Source organism: Anastrepha ludens, chromosome X, assembly GCF_028408465.1.
Source record: "Anastrepha ludens isolate Willacy chromosome X, idAnaLude1.1, whole genome shotgun sequence".
NCBI classification, from domain to species: domain Eukaryota; kingdom Metazoa; phylum Arthropoda; class Insecta; order Diptera; family Tephritidae; genus Anastrepha; species Anastrepha ludens.
Genome location: NC_071503.1, coordinates 54,670,054 through 54,688,423, shown reverse-complemented (window position 1 = coordinate 54,688,423; position 18,370 = coordinate 54,670,054). Strand labels below are relative to the sequence as shown.

General features: G+C 41.2%; 2 protein-coding genes across 5 annotated transcripts; one reads left to right on the top strand and one right to left on the bottom strand.

The window, feature by feature from the left end:
• The first annotated feature begins 3,421 nt into the window (after nt 1-3,421).
• Nucleotides 3,422-6,187, top strand: LOC128870084 (uncharacterized). Its single transcript, XM_054112683.1, has one exon. It carries the CDS (start codon nt 3,422-3,424, stop codon nt 6,185-6,187), a length of 2,766 nt encoding a protein of 921 aa, XP_053968658.1.
• Nucleotides 6,188-11,857: 5,670 nt separating this feature from the next.
• On the bottom strand, nt 11,858-16,937 carry LOC128869479 (thyroid receptor-interacting protein 6-like). Of its 4 annotated transcripts, XR_008455312.1 has the most exons (5): nt 14,090-15,030; nt 12,671-12,791; nt 12,458-12,603; nt 12,044-12,394; nt 11,858-11,966 (listed from the first exon to the last, which is right to left on the bottom strand). XR_008455312.1 is itself a non-coding variant. In XM_054112031.1 (3 exons), exons 1-3 carry the CDS (start codon nt 14,140-14,142, stop codon nt 12,487-12,489), a joined length of 291 nt encoding a protein of 96 aa, XP_053968006.1. In that variant the 5' UTR covers nt 14,143-14,241; the 3' UTR covers nt 12,401-12,486. The 4 variants fall into 4 exon arrangements, 1 of the variants encoding a protein (XP_053968006.1); XR_008455311.1 differs by lacking the exon at nt 14,090-15,030 and adding an exon at nt 16,836-16,937 and having other exon boundaries at nt 11,858-12,394; XR_008455310.1 differs by having other exon boundaries at nt 11,858-12,394; nt 14,090-14,243.
• Between the last annotated feature and the right edge of the window lie 1,433 nt (nt 16,938-18,370).

Sequence of the window (18,370 nt, the reverse complement as noted above, 5' to 3'; positions counted from 1 at the left end):
CAGCAGTGCTTAAAAAAGGAGGAGACAGGCGGCTTGAGGCTCTGAAAAGTATCTTCGCTGCCTGTCTTGCATTTGGTTATATACCATTCCAATGGCGGCGCGAAAGAGTAGTATTTATTCCGAAACCAGAAAAAGACGACTATTCCCTAGCAAACAGTTTTAGACCAATCAGTTTGACATCGTTTATGTTGAAAAGTCTGGAACGAGTGGAGGAGAAACATATTCGAAGGGAATACCCCCCGAGAAGTCCACTTAGTAGAAATCAAGTCGCTTACCAGAGTGGAAAATCATGTGACTCAGCTTTACACGATCTTGTTAGCAAGATTGAAGCCGCGCTAGAAGCTGACGTATACACAATAGGCGTGCTCGTGGGCTTTTGATAATGCCACTTTCGGCTCAATGCTGTGGTGCTTCGTCGTAGATTCTCTACTAGCGGAGATGCAGGAACTCGGTTTTCATGTCCAAGCATATGCGGACGATGCCTCCCTAAGGAGGCTTTGCACGAAAGTGCAGAGGATTCTAGACAAAATCAATGACTGGTGCATGAGACAAGGTCTTTCTGTTAATCCCAACAAAGAACCGTAGAGTTGTTTACGAGAAAACGGAAATTGGATGGACTCAGTCTTCCAACACTGAAAGGTGTGACACTTGGTGCTACGAACAGTCTGGCAGCACGGTCAGGATAGATCCCACTGTGGCTCAAAAGCAACATTGAATACGTGTCGATCGGTGATTGGTCGATGATAAAAGAAGAAAACGGGAGAAACAAAGGAAATCGAAAGGCGTGTAGGAAAAAGGGCAGTACGCGAACAGACAGCAGGGCAGCGAGAGCTACCAAATTTTTTAATTCATTTTTGTAAACCTTAATTAAATAAAGTTTTTTTGAATTGCAAAAAATTTTGCCAACAAGTTAAAAAATTTGTTCTGCCCACAAAGTACGTACAAAAAATTCCGATGTCGCAGGCTACTACATTGTCTTCGAACACAGCCGATGTGACCGCTGCGCCGGCTAATCTCGCCGTTGCGTCTAGTCCCAGTGCCGCCGCTAACCACACCGCGGCGACCGTTGCATCCAATTTGATCGCTGCGGGCAACAATTGGCTGATGCTGGAAACGTGTGCCGCTAATAGTGCAGCTGCCCCACAACAAGCCTCGGTGGCGCATCGCGAAAACCTGAATGCTGGTATTGTATATGGAACTCCCTCCGCGCCTAATACAGCGCACGCCATGCCATCCGGTCGACTACTGCTCCAGGGAAACCCGCCGATTAGCCCAACTCACTCCATTAACTCTGTTGGCTAGCAAGGGCTTCGCCGTCGAGCTGAGCTTATACACGAGCGAAGCGAAATTTTACGACAGAGGGAAGCTTTGTTAAGAGAGGAGCATAGTTTTTTGGATCGCATTGATGCGATGGGCTTTGACGATGACCTAGATGATGGACAATGCACTGTACCTAGGTTTTCAACTTCCGCGCATGATTCAGGTCCACATTCAACGCAAATTATACAGCCACCACCAAATTTTATTACACCTTTCAACATAGCTGCTTCCGGTGCCAATAATTTTACCAATACAGGCTCTGCCCGGGACGATGTCAATTTGATAAGTGGATCAAATGCCCAGCAGCCAGGAGGGGGTCTAACAGCATCTGTTCTTCAAGGTCTATTAGACAGAATACAGTCACTCGAACAGCAAGTACACAGGTATTCGACACTCAATCGAGGATATTCTCCGCCACAACCGAAACCGGCACAAACTACTTTGCCAACAGCTGGGCACGTTAATAGTTTATCTTTCGGTGCCTCGACTTCTCGACGCTTGAGTAGAGACCAGATTGCTTCTCGTAACAGCCTTGCTAAAGACTTGCCGAAATATGATGGCAAGCCAACTGAGTGGCCGTTATTTTATGCCGCATATAACCAATCGACTGAGGTTTGTGGATTCTCGGACGATGAGAATCTTATAAGACTGCGGCAGGCATTGGAAGGGCCAGCACGGAATGCAGTTAAAAATTTATTGTTGCATTCCTCTTGCGTGCCCCAAATTATTGCTACCCTTCAAATGCGATTTGGACGACCAGAATTAATTATCAGCGGTCTACAGCGACAAATTTATGAGCTTCCATCACCGTCAGAGAGTCAGCTGGAATCGATCGTCGACTTCGCCGTAGAAGTGCAGAACATCTGCGCAACAATGTCTGCGTCAGGCCTGACCAGCCATTTGAATAATCCCGATCTCGAACAGAAGCTGGTTTCGAAATTGCCTGGGCTACTACCAGCTTATTGGGGAATGCATAAGCAAAGTTTACCGATCTGTAATTTACAACATTTCAGTGATTGGCTTTTCCTACTAGCACAAGGCGCCAACTCTGTTATCGTGCCAAAGGAGTCAACAAAGGTGCGCAAACGGGGCGCAATTAATTAAGATGTATCGTTTGTGAAGAAAATTGCATTGATGTCTCTAAATGTGTATCCTTTAAGGGAATGACACGTAGTCAAAAATGGGGAATTGTTCGCAAGTTGAAACTTTGTCACCGCTGCTTGAAGGGCCATTCTGCAGCTGGCTGCAAATCGACTGCACCTTGCAATGTTAATAGTTGTACCCGGAATCACCATCCTCTCTTGCACAACGCAGAGTTAGTTGCTAAAGACGCTCCAAACAATGGCAAGAGTGTAACTACAATGCGGTCTGTCAACGTTAACATGCACAATGTGGGCCAAGGCAGTACCATTTTCCGTGTCCTTCCCGTAGTTCTACACTCAAGCGAACGGAGTGTATCAACATACGCTTTCATAGACGATGGCTCGTCGCTCACCCTTATCGACGAAGAGCTGCTGAATAAACTAAATATAAAGGGCACACCACAACCACTGTGCCTGCGCTGGACTGGTGATACACATCGGTATGAGGACGAGTCTGTCGTTGTCGACTTAGCCATATCAGCTAAAAACGGTAATAAGAAATTCGGGCTTAAAGGCGTTCACACAGTCAAAAAGCTTGACCTGCCTCTTCAATCAATTAACGCTGCTAAGCTGCTGTCCAAATTTCAATATTTGAAAAGATTGCCTCTGGAGTCCTATTCAAATGCGGTACCACAACTATTGATTGGTTTAAACAACGCTGCGCTTGGTTCTCCAATCAAATCTTTATATGGCCGTGAAAATGAGCCAATAGCAGAGAAGTCCAAACTCGGATGGACATTGAAAGGACAAGCATCAAGTACAAACCATGATGCGGCGCACCCTGTCTTTCACATTTGCGACTGCTCCACACAGGCTGAACTCCACGAGGCTGAGTGCGAGTTGGCAATCGATATCGAACCATCTTATTGTGGAAGCATCCTAAAATGCAGCTACCCAATAGCCTACCAATGCGTTTTCTTTGGTATGAACAGAATGCCAACGAGCCAACTACATTCGTGATGACGGTTATGACCTTTGGGGCCACATGTTCGCTCAGCTGCGCTCAATATGTCAAGAACAAAAATGCAGCCGAATATCGTGAAGAGTTCCCTGGTGCTTCGCAGTGCATAATAGAAAACCACTACGTCGACGATATGTTAGTTAGCGTGGATACTGAAGAAGAAGCTATTAAGTTAGCGAGAGATGTGCGTGACGTACATGCGATGGGAGGTTTTCACATAAGAAATTTTTTATCGAATTCAAGTCGTGTGCTAATCGCCCTAAATGGCAGCTCCACTGATGCACTATGCCTTGATTTTGAGAACGAGCAGCCAACTGAGAAGGTACTAGGCATGTGGTGGGTTACCTCTAGTGAACACTTCGCCTTTCGTGTATCATCCAAATATAAGAATTCTGATCTTTTACTTTCTCAGCGGCGACCTACAAAGCGCGAAGTTTTGAGCTTGGTTATGACCATATACGACCCAGTTGGGCTGATAGGTTTCTACGTTGTATACGCCAAAGTTATCTTGAAGGAAATATGGCGAGCTGGATGCGACTGGGACGACCCAATTCCAGATGACCAATTTGCGAAATGGCTGCGGTGGATTAAGCTTATTCCAAAAATAGAAAACCCAAGGATTCCACGTTCTTATGCGCGAATCAAATTTGACGATACACCTAAAATAGAGCTACATACCTTTGTAGATGCAAGCGCAAGTAGCTATGCAGCTGTGTGCTACCTACGATACTCACATGGTAATTCAATCGACTGTATGATGATCGCCAGTAAAACCGGAGTGGCTCCGCCTAAATTATTGTCCATACCTCGCCTGGAACTAAAGGCAGCACTGTTGGGAGCTCGCCTTGCTAAGCATATCATCGAGTCGCATTCTATCCACCTTGATAGCTCCGTATACTGGTCAGTTTCACGAACGGTATTAGCCTGGCTGTATGCTGATCATCGCCGCTACAAACAGTTTGTGGCTTTCCGAGTTAGTGAAATTCTAGAACTTACCGACGTCAGTGAGTGGCGCTGGGTGCCGACTGCAGCAAACGTTGCTGACGAATCCACCAAATGGAATAGTGATCCAGATTTTTCTAACGATAGCCGATGGTTTAGTGGACCATCTTTTTTATATCTTCCGTGTGACGAATGGCCCGTGTCTAACGGACCGCAAAGTATTTCAACAGAAGAACTCCGTCCTCAGTTTATTGGAGCTCATTGTAGAATTTCAGAACAACTTCTTATGGTGCCCAAACCTGAGAGATTTTCTACATGGGACCGTCTCCTCCGAGCAACCGCCACGACCTTGTACTGCGCTCGTATTTGGTTAAGCGTAGTGCGAGATAATCAAGTCTTACGTAGCGTTGCCACTACCGACGATTTTCGTAAGGCAGAAAACTTTCTTTGGAGGAAAGCCCAGCAAGACGTTTTCAATGATTCAATAATATCTGTATCGGTTGGGAAGGCCGCTGACAAATCTAGCAAAATATTCAAATTATCACCCTATCTGGATGACAATGGTGTTTTGCGAATAGATGGCCGAGTTAAAATAATAGGGCGCACAGACCAAGTTTTGCTGCCGAGCAATCATCACATTACGCACTTAATTATAAATCACCTTCATGTTAAATATCATCATGTGAACTCGGAGACAGTCGTCAATGAAATTCGGCAACACTTTTGGATTTTAAAACTTCGCATCGCAGTTAATCGAATTCGACGCAGCTGTCAGGTATGCAAAAACAGAAGCACTCAACCACGTCCACCTAGAATGGCTTGCTTACCTACAGCCCGCATCGCACAATTTTGTCGTCCATTTTCCTATGTAGGGGTTGACTACTTTGGCCCACTTCTGGTCACGGTTAAAAGGAGCACCGAAAAGAGATATGGGGTATTATTCACCTGTCTGACAACCAGAGCGGTGCATCTCGAAGTGGCATATTCGCTTTCTACAGACTCCTGCATTTTGGCCGTACGTAATTTTATGGCGCGTAGAGGGAGCCCATTGGAGATATGGAGTGACAACGGTACAAATTTCAAAGGCGCTGAGAGGGAACTGAAATCTGCGTTTACGCTCGTAGACCAAAATCGATTGACGATAACCTTCACTTCGGCCGCAACCAACTGGCATTTCATACCACCCGCGTCTCCACACATGGGCGGAGCATGGGAGCGGCTAGTTCGCTCAGTCAAGGACGTCCTACAACAGATATTGACATCTAACTGTCCAAATGACGAGATTCTTCGTGCTGCTTTAATGGAGGTGGAGATGACAGTTAACTCGCGACCGTTGACTTATATTCCTATTGACCACGAAGAAGAAGAGGCACTAACACCCAACCACTTCCTATTAGGCAGCTCCAATGGTGTTAAGCCGATTGCAGAACCAGTTACTGAGGGCGTCCTAATGCGTCGTAACTGGCGAACATCACAAAACCTTGCGGACGCATTCTGGCGACGTTGGGTCACCGAATATTTGCCCATTAGCACTAGGAGAACTAAATGGTTCGAAGACGTAAAAGCAATAAAAGTCGGAGATATTGCATACATAGTTGATCCAAACAACCCAAGGAACTCTTGGCCCAAGGGTAAGGTAATTGGCGCGCGAACGAGTGCCGACGGAAGGGTTCGAAGCGCTACTCTCCAGACAATCTGTGGAATCTATGAAAGACCTGATGCTAAAATAGCCGTTCTAGATCTGAAAAGCTCGGTACATGCTAATCGGCAGGATATACCAGGGGGGAGTGTTACGAACAGTCTGGCAGCACGGTCAGGATAGATCCCACTGTGGCTCAAAAGCAACATTGAATACGTGTCGATCGGTGATTGGTCGATGAAAAAAGAAGAAAACGGGAGAAACAAAGGAAATCGAAAGGCGTGTAGGAAAAAGGGCAGTACGCGAACAGACAGCAGGGCAGCGAGAGCTACCAAATTTTTTAATTCATTTTTGTAAACCCTAATTAAATAAAGTTTTTTTGAATTGCAAAACTTTTGCCAACACTTGGTCTTTCAGATGAAGTTAAAGGCGGCCGCCGTAGCCGGATGGTTGATTATCATTCGGAATTCACAGAGGGAATGTTGGTTCGAATCTCGGTGAAACACCAAAATTAAGAAAAACAATATTTCTAATAGCGGTCGCCCCTCGACAGGCAATGGCAAAGCTCCGAGTGTATTTTTGCCATGAAAAAGCTCCTCATAAAAATATCTGCCGTTCGGAGTCGGCTTGAAACTGTAGGTCCCTCCATTTGAGGAACAACATCAAGACGCACACCACAAACAAACAAAATAGGAGGAGGAGCTCGGCCAAACACCCAAAAAGGGTGTACGGGCCAATTATATATATATAATCTTGGATAAGAAGCTGACTTGCGAGACACACGCTTCACTGAAGGCGAATCGCGCATTGAGGATTTTTCAGCAATGCCGTAGAGCCTTTGGTAAAACCTGGGGTCTGAAACCTACTGTGGTCCTATGGATATACACAGCACTTAGCACACAGACCAATCATCACTAACGTTACATCACGTTAAGTTGCTATCTAAGCAGTATCAACTGCTGGCAACTAAGGACTACCTGATACCCACAGTTTCATTTGGAAGGAAATTTGTTCACGCAATGGAGCAATCCAGAATGCATGCAGGAAGGTTTGACGGACATTTTCTTTACCGATGGGTCCAAGAATGAAATCACTATTCTATGGGGGAAATGGCAACTGTTTTACAAACAGAAGTTTTTGCCATCCTGAAAGTGGCCGAATGGATAATCGAGAGAAGATGGAGCGGGAAACAGATTGGAGTTTTCAGTGACAGCAGGCTTAAGGCCCTGGAGAACGCGAAGCAAACCTCAAAGATTGTTCAAGAATGTAAGAAGAAGCTTAATTCTGTCGCAAGACAAAACAGGCTTGTACGTATACGGGTTCCGGAACACTCCGGCGTTGAAGGAAACGAAATTGCCGACGAATTGGACAATCGTGGATCAGTGGTTCCCCCACAAGGGCCAGAGCCAATAATCGGAATCAGTTAGGCAGGAATCATGAATTGGATCAGTGATTATGTAGGCAATCTACATAAAGAACGATGGTCCGGTCTAGAACGCTGCAGAACTGCAAAGTGTTTTGTGACAAGCCCGAACAGAAAACTTTCAAACTTTCTACTAAAACTTAGAAGGAAAGACGTTCGGTTGATGGTCGGTATCATTACAGGACACAACCCATGGGATCAGCATATGACCACCATTGGGATCATTGAGGACCCAGTGTGCCTGGCATGCTTGGAGGACGCAGATAGCACTCAGCAATTTCTCTGTGCGTGTCCTGCCTTTGCTAGAGCACAGCTACGAGTTTTGGGTTCCGAAAGAAACAGCCGTGTCAGGCATTCATAAGAGGTATACGAGATTAGGGCACGAAACGGGCAGCATACTCGACACCGAAGGGGACTTTCGCTGAGAAGGTATCGTTTGCCAGTGCACAAAGCCAGTCGGTTTGAAGAGCCTACCTCCATGAAGGAAACCACGAGGAAAGTACTAAGGGAGTCCTTTCCTCAATACATACAAAGGAGCTGGGATATGAAGTGTTACAACTGCGGTAAGACCGGACATATGACCCGCAATTTCAGTTTACTATGCAGCCAGGCGAAGACGAACTCTGGTTGAAGAAAGCGAGGCGCTGAAACTGATAATGGCACTCCCAATACACAGCAGGCGTTAAACATCGGTGAGAACTATCCCACAACTAAATGCCACGCAGTTTCTGTCTCTCATATTGGTGGGAAAAGCAACAACTTGACGATAAGGGAAACTGTAAATCGTCGATCTCAGGTGCTTACTCTGGACACTCGCTACTGGAGCTTTGTCAGTAGTTAACACATTTTTACTAGCTGAAATTACGGACGAATTTTTAATTGGCGTAGATTTCATGCTGCTGCACAGATTGACCTTGGATTTGAGTAAAAGGGTTTTGTCGTGTCAGAATATAGAGATACCTCTGAGTACCGGATAAGAGCCAAATGCACAGTCCAAAAATGTAACCCTAAGTCACCGTTAACGGAATCCGACAAAATCAGAATCAGTCAAATGGGGTAATGTGAAAGGAGGCTGTGGGTCAAGTGAAGTGTGGGCCATAGAAGCTGCTAAGGAGAAGGCGAACATAATCGTGCCAAGAACAATAGTAAAGACAGAAAAATACTAGAAGGTTCCAGTCAAGATCACACATATATTCAAGTGACGAGTTATTTGCGCTGACGGAGCTGTTAATGGTAAATGCCGGGCTGTAGAAGCCATAGTAAGCTGCGATATACTCCGACAGGAAAGAGAAGAATTCCAGGAAGCAGAAAATAAGAGAGGACAAAACCTAAAAGATTGCTGGAGAAATACTGCTACCTATTCAACGTCGATTTTAAAAAATCTGCCATCGTAAAACATCGAATAGATACAGGAGATGCAAAGCAAATTCGCCAAGTTCCACGTCGACTTACACTAGCAAAGCGCCAAAAGCAAATCAGATAATTTCGGATATGCAGTTAACTGGAGTTATTGCAGTTAAGCTCTTGCAGCAGTTGTGCTCGTTAAGAAAACAGATGGAAGCATCCGCATTTGTATGGATTATAGAAAGCTGAATGAAGTCACAAAAAAGGGCAGATACCCGTTACCACGTTACTCTTTTCTCGGTGCGAAATGCTTTTCCACGCTTGATTTAAAAAGTGCTTACTGGCAGGTAGAAATTGACGATTGCGATTGTAAGAAGACTGCCTTCAGCATTGGATATGGATTGTGTGAGTGGTAGTTTTCGTGATGCCTTTTGGATTAAGTTACTCTCAAGGAACTTTTGAACGCCTCATGGAGCATGTGCTAAGGAGAGTAGAATGGAAAACGTTTTTGATCTTTCTGGATGACATCATCATCATTGGTAAAAATTTTAACGACCATCCTTCAGCCCATCGCTTCTGCGGGACTACGATTGAATCCGAAAAAGTGTGTTCAAGACATAACTCACATATCTTGGAAATAAGGTGACAATCGAGGGACATAAAGCGACAAGACGGACGAGGAGAAAATAAAAGCAGTAAAAGATTGGCATGACTAAGAAATGTGCACGAAGTGCGAAGTTTTCTAGACCGTGCACGTATTGCCGATGTTTTGTTCCAAGATTCGTAAAAGTTGCTCGGAGCCTCCACAATCTTTGTATTGCCGATACAGATGCGCCTACAGAATAGGCGGAGTACTGTCACAGAATACGTAAGAAAAAGTGATCGCATACTATAGCAGAGTCTGTTAGATGTGAGTGAATGTGTAAAACATTTTCACAAATATTTGTACGGTCAACGTTAAGTTAAGCTAAATTAAGTTAAAAAGTGGCCACGTAGCATTGATATAGTTACTCCAGTTCAAGTGCCTGGAAGGACAAATTGCTCGATGGATCGAAAGGCTGCAAAATTACGCTCGAAGTCGTAAGAGGGAACAACGCGGCTAAGCAGCGGTTTTACTGGGTAAGTTACAAAGAATCAGTAACCGAATGGATTCGAAATTACGCAGAGTGTATGGCTGCGAAAGGTTCAAGCGAGAGAAGTCGTAAGAGATTAGAGTAATACAACGCAGGTTAATCATTATAGAAAGTGGCCCCTGTTGCGAGCCCGTTTTAAACAAGCCATTCTGGCCACTAATATGAGGTCGTTGTTATGGACTACTTCAGTAAGTGGCCAAGTGCTAAGGCTTTTGTGCAGAATTGGGTGACTTGGTTTGGAGTAGCTATTGAGTTGCATACAGACCAAGGAGGTCAGTGTAGAGATCCGACTGCAACAATAGCGATCGAGATGTCAAAATAATGCCATGAATTAGCCTTGATGGCGACAGCAGATAGGGAGACAGAGAACACTTTCTGGGTCTACCGTTAGATGAGTTGGACAAAGATGATGACCCTCATGGATGTACAATATATTGGAGAGGAAGAAAAAGGCCAGAAGCCGCTTTCTCCTTCAATAATGTATTGGTGCTACTCAGCTGTAGTTAAGCCAATATTTATAGTGGTCTAGTGTGGTGTACAGCATTGAGAAAAATTACACACAAAACACATATCGAGAGTACTCAATGCCTTGGTGCACTCTGCACTGCCGAAGCAATTAAAACTTCTCCTACGGCAGCATTCGAAAAAATACTCAACCTACCATCGACATTCCGGCAGAAGGTCTAGCCGCTACATAGATCCGCCGCAAGACTTAACGCAACGGGTGAATTTACTTGTAAAATATACTGACATAGCTTAATAGGTATGAGTTATCGTACTGAAACGGTCTCTATGACTCCGAAATACAATTGGGTGAAGAGATTCCGAACAACAAGAGGGCTGGAAAAGAGGTATGAAACCTAGCCTCAATATGCTTAATATATTTACTGATTGCTCGAAATTGTTGGACGGAGGAGGTGCAGGGACTTATTGTGCAGAGCTGGACATCAGGCGGTCAATTAAGCTTCCTGACCATTGCAGTATTTTTCAAGCAGAAGTCCACGCGGTACGAAAGGCTGGAAATATAGAACTAGCAATGACATCGAGCAACTCAAAAATAAATATATACGATGACAGTCAAGCAGCAAAAATATGAAATTTCATCTAAAACCGTTCTCAGGACCAGGGAAGCCATAGAGACATTAGCAGGAGACAGACGATTATACATCTATTGGGAACCCGGACTCAAGGGCATTGCAGGAAACGAAATTATAGATGAGATTGCTAAAAGCGCTGTTTACATACAATTCGAACAAGAAAACGACATACTGAAACCCATAAATACGGTATACAATGACATCGCGGCGCACATGAAAGCACCGATAGACAGACAGTGAAATAATTTTTAACACTTTAACACTTGTTTAACTTTATAAAGTTTTCTACAAAGTTTGCAACATTGAGTTACATATTTTTTGTTATAACATAAACTTTATTTTTGTAGAAAAAAAATTAAATAAATAGCCAAATCGTTGCGATATGTCGCGCTGCTATTATAGTGAACACAGGTGTATGTGCAGGTAAACTGCAAGAAGCCAGAATTTTCATTCCACAGCTAGAATTTGCTACAAATTTTACATATTTTCATTTTCGATAATATAAAATATAATATACATAATAATATTAAAAAATAAAGAACCTTAGTACCAAATACATTTTACCTCTTACTTCTACTTTAAATACATTAAGAATTTGGAATTTTGGAGGAATGCTGTAGGATATTGTGGGAATTTCTGGGTGAGGTCAATGGAGTCTCGATTCCACTCTTGGTATTTATGGTTGTACAGGGTGCGCCATCTTTTATGTCGGCATAAAAACATTGAAAAACTTTGAAAACGAAAACAACTGATTTGTATAAGTGAGGTATTTTTATTTGGTTTGGTTATTTACAATTAAGTAAAACTATTTTTTTGATACAATATCAATCAAGTGGCCACCTTTATTAGCAATCACAAGCTGCGATCTCTTTTCTGCGTTTGTCATCACCTTGTCAAGCATTTCGGGTTTTATAGCGTCCATTTCGCGTTGTTTCGGTGTAAAGCGATTAATGGTTGAAATTGTACTGAATTGAGGTATCGAAAACATGTATGTTGAAGTCGATCGGGTGGTAAATGACAAAGTTATTCAGCGTTTACATACCGACATAAAACATGGTGCACCCTGTAGAACACTTTGACTACAATGTTCTGATCGGAAATGCAATGGAAAGTAAATTATGTAGATGGTAACTGGTGAGACGTTGCTCTTGTTAAACGTGTTTCGGTTTCACTGTAGTGTAAATATTAATGCATCTCTTTTAACGGCTGAATTGGCTCTAAGTGTAGTCGACGATCTTCAAGCGCTGAAGCGCTGAGAGGGAAAAGGAAGTTAGGATTATGGAGGTGATTTTCTAGGTGCCTACAGCGTTCGTTCAGGAGGCAGCAGAGTGAAAAAGAGCATATCAACCGAATACTTTTAAATAAATAAATACGGTATGTCGTTTGAAAAAGTCTGGAAACGAAACGAACTTTTATTTACTTTAATTTTACATACGAGTGAAGAAATTGTACATACTATTCATACTGTCACAGTAATAAATTTGTTTATAACTCTGTTGCCATGCGGCTTGTTAGCATTTGCACACGTTTTGCATTACAACTTGTACAGAGTATATGTCCGTCCAGAGGATAGCATCCACGAACCTCGGCTTCTGACGACTCCTGAAAGAAATACGATAAGGGTGTTCTTAGTAAAACTTCCTCTTCAAGTGTGGATATGAAACCATACTTCACATTTATAACATTCGAAGTGAAAACTGCGATCTAACGCTACGACACGTACAGTTCCTTCTTCACCGGTTTCTGGCATTATTGGTTCCAAACATACGCAGCAGCGTGGCGCAAATTTTCTGTAAAAATTTTCTCACGTAAAAATATTTTCGTAATACTTGAAGTGCTTCCTAAAAGTAATTTCGGCAGAAATGGGGGTAGTGCAATAAATACAGTGGAATTCTAAGCTGAATGCAGCGCTACTTGAAATTGGATTCACATAGTGCAGGATATAAAATATAGAATTTGTTTGATAATCCTCTACGTAAACGATTTACTTATGGTGTGTTAGAAGACGAGCGATTTGAAACAAATCAAATCAATGATTTCAACAAAGTTTGAATGCATCGAGAAGGGAAAGATCCAGCGCAATGGCGATGTAGGCCACATATCGATGAACCAGTCACTTTATATCAAAGACATGTTACATTATAGTCATCAATGGGCGAGTTAATGTGAATATTTATGTTTTAAATTTAAGGTTCCTCCTTAACCGCTAGGCGTATGAGCAGGGAGGGGACCGCGTTATCTTCGTTATTCGTGCGGATTATTTAGTCACGAAACTGCACTGGTCGGATGAACAACGACGTGCTCTTGAAAACTAAACAATACTCGACGACGTTTACGTGATGCCCGAAATGAAGATTTGATTCGTGGATACGAAGGTTCCGGATAACAAGTTCGGTGGCAAACAGCCCACAGCAGGGCCCAGCCAGACTTCGAGAAAAACTGAAAATATTGCATTCGAGGCTACAAGCTTCCACAATAATCCATGTCCATCTGTACGCAAGAGAGCGGCTGCTCTTGGACTTCCAAAAACTATTGTCAAAAAAATATTGATATTATTGACCACTTAAATGACTTAAACTACTATTGAAACATAAACAGCCACTTCCCTATCTCAAAGTGACGGTTTGGTATTCATTGGTAAGCAATGAAAGAACTGGTTCATATTTTTTCGAGGGCAAGCAATTTCTTTGGACGGTGTCACTTAGCGGCGCATGCCGAACGATTATTTCCTGCCAATAACGAGCGAACATCTTTCCTTCCTTCCATACACATGGTTTGATTCCATTGAAATGCAATTTTTCTTCTTTTGAACTTTTATCAGTTACTTAAATAAAGTGATCCGAACAGATACAAATTTCTCATTTGATAAGTATTCATTAAACTTTAGGCATACGTGTCTACCCTTTTTTACCACATGACTTACATTTGAGGTTCGCCACAGTATTTCCTTCCAAAGAGGAATTTGATAACGGGCTCATTGTTAAGATAAATGACTTAAACATCTACACAGATGGCTCAAAACTGGATAACAAAGTAGGTGGAGGGGTCTACTCCGACAAACTCGGAGTATGCCAATAATTTCGCTTACCTGATCATTGCAGTGTATTTCAGGCGGAAGTCACTGCCATAAAAGAGGGGCATAAAGAAATAAAAACGAGAGTATTATCCACAAATGAAGTCTTCATTTACTCGGACAGTCAAGCAGCAATAAAAGCGCTGGAATCAAAAACGCACTCGTCAAAAACAGTTCTAGAATGTTTTAAACTACTAGATGACGTATCTAAGTGCTACAAGGTGCACCTTATCTGGGTACCAGGCCACAGGGACATTCCAGGAAATTGTAAGGCGGATGAACTTGCAAGAGCCGGTACAACGCTCGATCTCGAACCGGATAAGGCGCTGATACCCCTGCCTATAGCCACTTGTAAATTACTTATAGACAGGGAAACCATCAAAAAGGTAAATACAATCTGGCAAAACCTCACAACATGCGAACTAAGCAGACAGACATGGCCGAACTGGAACAGCGGTCGATCGAAGATCTTGCTAAGATTCAACAGGGAATCTATAAGAAAAATGATAGGTGTATTAAGTGGTCACTGTTTAATAGGCAGCCACGCTAGAAGGTTAGGACTACCTTACTTCGATTTCTGTAGAAGCTGTCTAAATTCAGAAGAAGAGGAAACAGTCAGACACCTTTTATGTGAGTGTGAAAGCCTAGCTAGGAGAAGGCTGCGCACACTCTATACAGCATTTCTAACCGATGTAGCGGATATAGCCCATCTAAAACTAACGAAGCTCTGCTCGTTTATTAAAGCAACCGGATGGTTTGAAAGGGAACACGTAGAGTAAGGATAAGCTCCAGTGGTATCACAATGGACCTGCCGAAGGTCTAAGTGTGTCTTACGACAACCACCCTACCTACCTACCTACCTACCTACATTTGAGGTTATGCCGGTTTGCGCGACATTATTTTGTTTTGTGTTATCTTGGATTCTTCTAATGAATTTACAGTGGCTCACAGCTTATTTCGTGTGGCTGTATGTTAAACTAAAGAATTGTAAAATTATTTTTATTTGATTTATATTACTTTAAACAAAATTTAAATGCACAATCAAAGATAAATTATTTCTAATTACAAACATGTATAAATGCATTCAAATCTTTTCTGCTTTAGTAGAATATTTACAACAAAAAAAGGAATACTAGGTAAATTGACGTCACAGCTTATTTCGTGTGTTCACTTTTACCGTTATCGGCGCCAGTAAACCGGTTAGCAATTATAGGAAATTTGTTTTGCATAGTATATTAGATTATATCCTTATTTAGTTTACACATTGAAAGTAGTCGGTTGTCCAGCTTAATTTAAAAATACCGTGATGGGTCGTCGTACGTCGATTGAAAGGCGCGAATTAGTGATTACGCATTACAAAAATGGAAAGTCGCAGAAAAAAATTGCTGAAATTGTAAATTTAAGTACTTCCACAGTACAGTACATTATTCAACGCTTTTCTCGTGAAAAAAGAGTGGTTGACAAAGGCCGCCAAGCTCCAAACAAAATTTTTACAGAAGCTGATGAAAGGTGGATATTAAGAAAAATTAAAAAAGACCCACGAATTAGTGCGCCAGCTTTAACAAAAAAGGTTGAAAAAGTACTTGGTAAGTCATGTAATCCTGAAACAATAAGAAGAATTCTGCGCAAAGCTGATTTCCATGGTCGTACAGCTCGAAACAAACCGTTTGTTAATGAGCGTAACAGAAGATTAAGGGTGGAGTTTGCCGAAAACCATGTTAATAAAGACCAAACATTTTGGAATGACGTTATTTTCGCCGACGAAAGCAAATTCAACCTCTTTGGCTCCGATGGAAAGTCTTTCGTTTGGCGTAAGCCCAACGCGGAGATGGACCCGAAGAATCTGCGTGGTACAGTAAAACACGGTGGGGGCGATGTAATGGTTTAGGGCTGCATGTCAACAGCTGGTGTCGGAAACTTGGTTTTTATCGACGAAATTATGGATAAAACAGTTTATTTGAATTTATTAAAAAATAATTTACAACAAAGTGCTGAAAAATTAGGCATTCGGGACAGGTTCAGGTTCTATCAAGACAATGATCCGAAGCATAAGTCGGAATTAGTGCAACGGTGGCTTATATGGAATTGCCCTCATGTGGTAAAAACGCCAGCACAATCACCTGATCTCAATGTAATTGAGAATTTATGGAATATTCTGGATCAAAAAATTAGAAAACATAACATAAGCAGCAAACAAGATCTAAAAACAGCATTGCAAGTGGAGTGGGAGAAAATATCTCCTGAATACACTGAAAAACTTGTTAGCTCCATGCAATCCCGGTTAAAAGTTTTATTAAAACAAAAAGGCTACCTCACAAAATATTAGATTAGTAAAAACTTAATAGATTTAAAAAAAAAAATCATGTTTTTTCTAGTTTGGTTAAACACACGAAATAAGGTGTGACGTGGATTTACTTATAATTTTGATTTTGCTGTAAATATATTACTTAAGAAGAAATAATTTAAGTTTATTTATGTATGCTTGTAACAAGAAATAATTTATCTTTGAATGTACGCTTAAGTTTTTTTCTAAATAAAGTTTATACAAAAATATTAAACTTTTTTATTTTGATAAACGGGCACACGAAATAAGCTGTGAGCCACTGTAGCTTGAAGAAGAATGTTATATTAGAAATGAGAGCATTGCACTGAACAGCGACACAAATGCACAATAATTTATGTCACGCTGGAGCTATGCCAAAAAAATTTCTACAATTTGCTATTCACATTGATATATTGCAAGAAAATGGTGTTGTATTACTAAAATGAGCAGTTGTTATAATGTTTTATTTGCAAATAATCTTTTCATTTCTATACACTTGACGATATATTTAGTTTCCTTATTTTTGTCGAAATTCTCGAATAGCAGTAACAAAATATTATAAGTTGTTGTTGCTGCTGTTGAAGATAGAACTTGCTTTAACTTGTTGCAGCAAATGACGCTGGGCTTTGGCGAAAACTTATAATAACTGTTCAAATATTTCTTTGTTCATGAGTTAGGCATTATATTTTATTTTCTATAATTTTTTGCCGATTTATGATTCTCAACTCGTCTCCAACTTGTTGAGGCGTAATACATATAACTTGCCCTGAATGCGGTGTTGTTAATACTCGAGAAGTACTCCCACACGGATGTAATTTTGCGCAGCTGTTTTCACTTGCTAGCAGTATATCGATTTTTCCCATAAATTATCTCTCATTACACATCTCTAACTAGCCAAGAATTTTTTTGCAATGACTATGTGCCCATTTACACAGGGAAACATTTTGTTCCGCTGAGAAGGGCGGCCGCGGCAGAGAGAAGGGAATTTGTCTCCTGTACTGGCGACACGCTTTGTGTTTCTTGTTCGTATTTCTTATCTTAAAGCAATTTTTGACAGTTGATTCATTTGTTTTCTTCTTTTGTGGGAGAAAGTTCTGAGTTATGTGCTGGTTTTCAATCAAACCCAAGATAACAACGATGACAAACATCCGAACGCTCTTTGGGAAAGGCACGATTATTTTTCCTAGTAATTAGGTATATTTTAAAAAAGTTATGGGATATGTTTATGTTGAATTCTAATTTTTACCCGCATTTCTAGATACTCAAGTTAATTTTAAGTTATTTATTTATATACAGGTATGAAATATTTTTAATTTATTTTTTTTTATGCAAGTACAACAGTTTATAAATATACTTAAATAAAAAAAACAGCAAATTATTTATTAGTTAACCAGTTTGCATTCTTAATTGTTGAGAAACGCTTTCCGCTTTATATGTTAGCGAATTGTAGAATATATTCGAACCAGAAGATGCTAAAGTAGTATACATCAAAATGTTGCCGAAAACATTTTTGCCCGTGTGACCGCGAATGAAAAGAGAATTTCCAGTGTCTCCCTTCCAGATGTCTCCGTGTGTAAATCCGCTGTATCTTCTTTAACAGGAAAAGTACCGTTATGTTTTGTTTGTTAATTGCGTCCCGCTTTACTTGCGTAACATCAACTAAATGGTACTATTTTTAGTAGTGTCAATGTACTTAGATTAGGCTTTGTTTTCCTTGGTCTCTACGCGCTTACTGCGTTTCGAGTAGTTTATTATTTCAATTAATTTGTATTTTAGTGCAAATATTTTTATACATAATATATAAATATTTTCAATTACATATTTTATAGTTTAACAAAGCCAACTGAAATAAAATGCCTGGGATTGGATACAAACAGTTTATTAGTTATTCTACTAGTCATGATATATATTAGGAATGTTTGAAGTATTGAAGTTTTTTAAATTATCGATAATTTTTTTGACAAAATTATTGA

Excerpts from the sequence above, each read along its gene's own strand:
- LOC128870084 (XM_054112683.1), top strand. The coding sequence starts at position 3,422 with ATGACGGTTATGACCTTTGGGGCCACATGTTCGCTCAGCTGCGCTCAA.
- LOC128869479 (XM_054112031.1), bottom strand. The coding sequence starts at position 14,142 with ATGCCCCTCTTTTATGGCAGTGACTTCCGCCTGAAATACACTGCAATG. Across the intron at positions 12,792-14,089 it reads AAATACACTGCAATGATCAG|AAAATTTGCGCCACGCTGCT; the intron begins GTAAGCGAAATT and ends AAATTTTTACAG. Across the intron at positions 12,604-12,670 it reads TCGAATGTTATAAATGTGAA|GAGTCGTCAGAAGCCGAGGT; the intron begins GTATGGTTTCAT and ends TATTTCTTTCAG.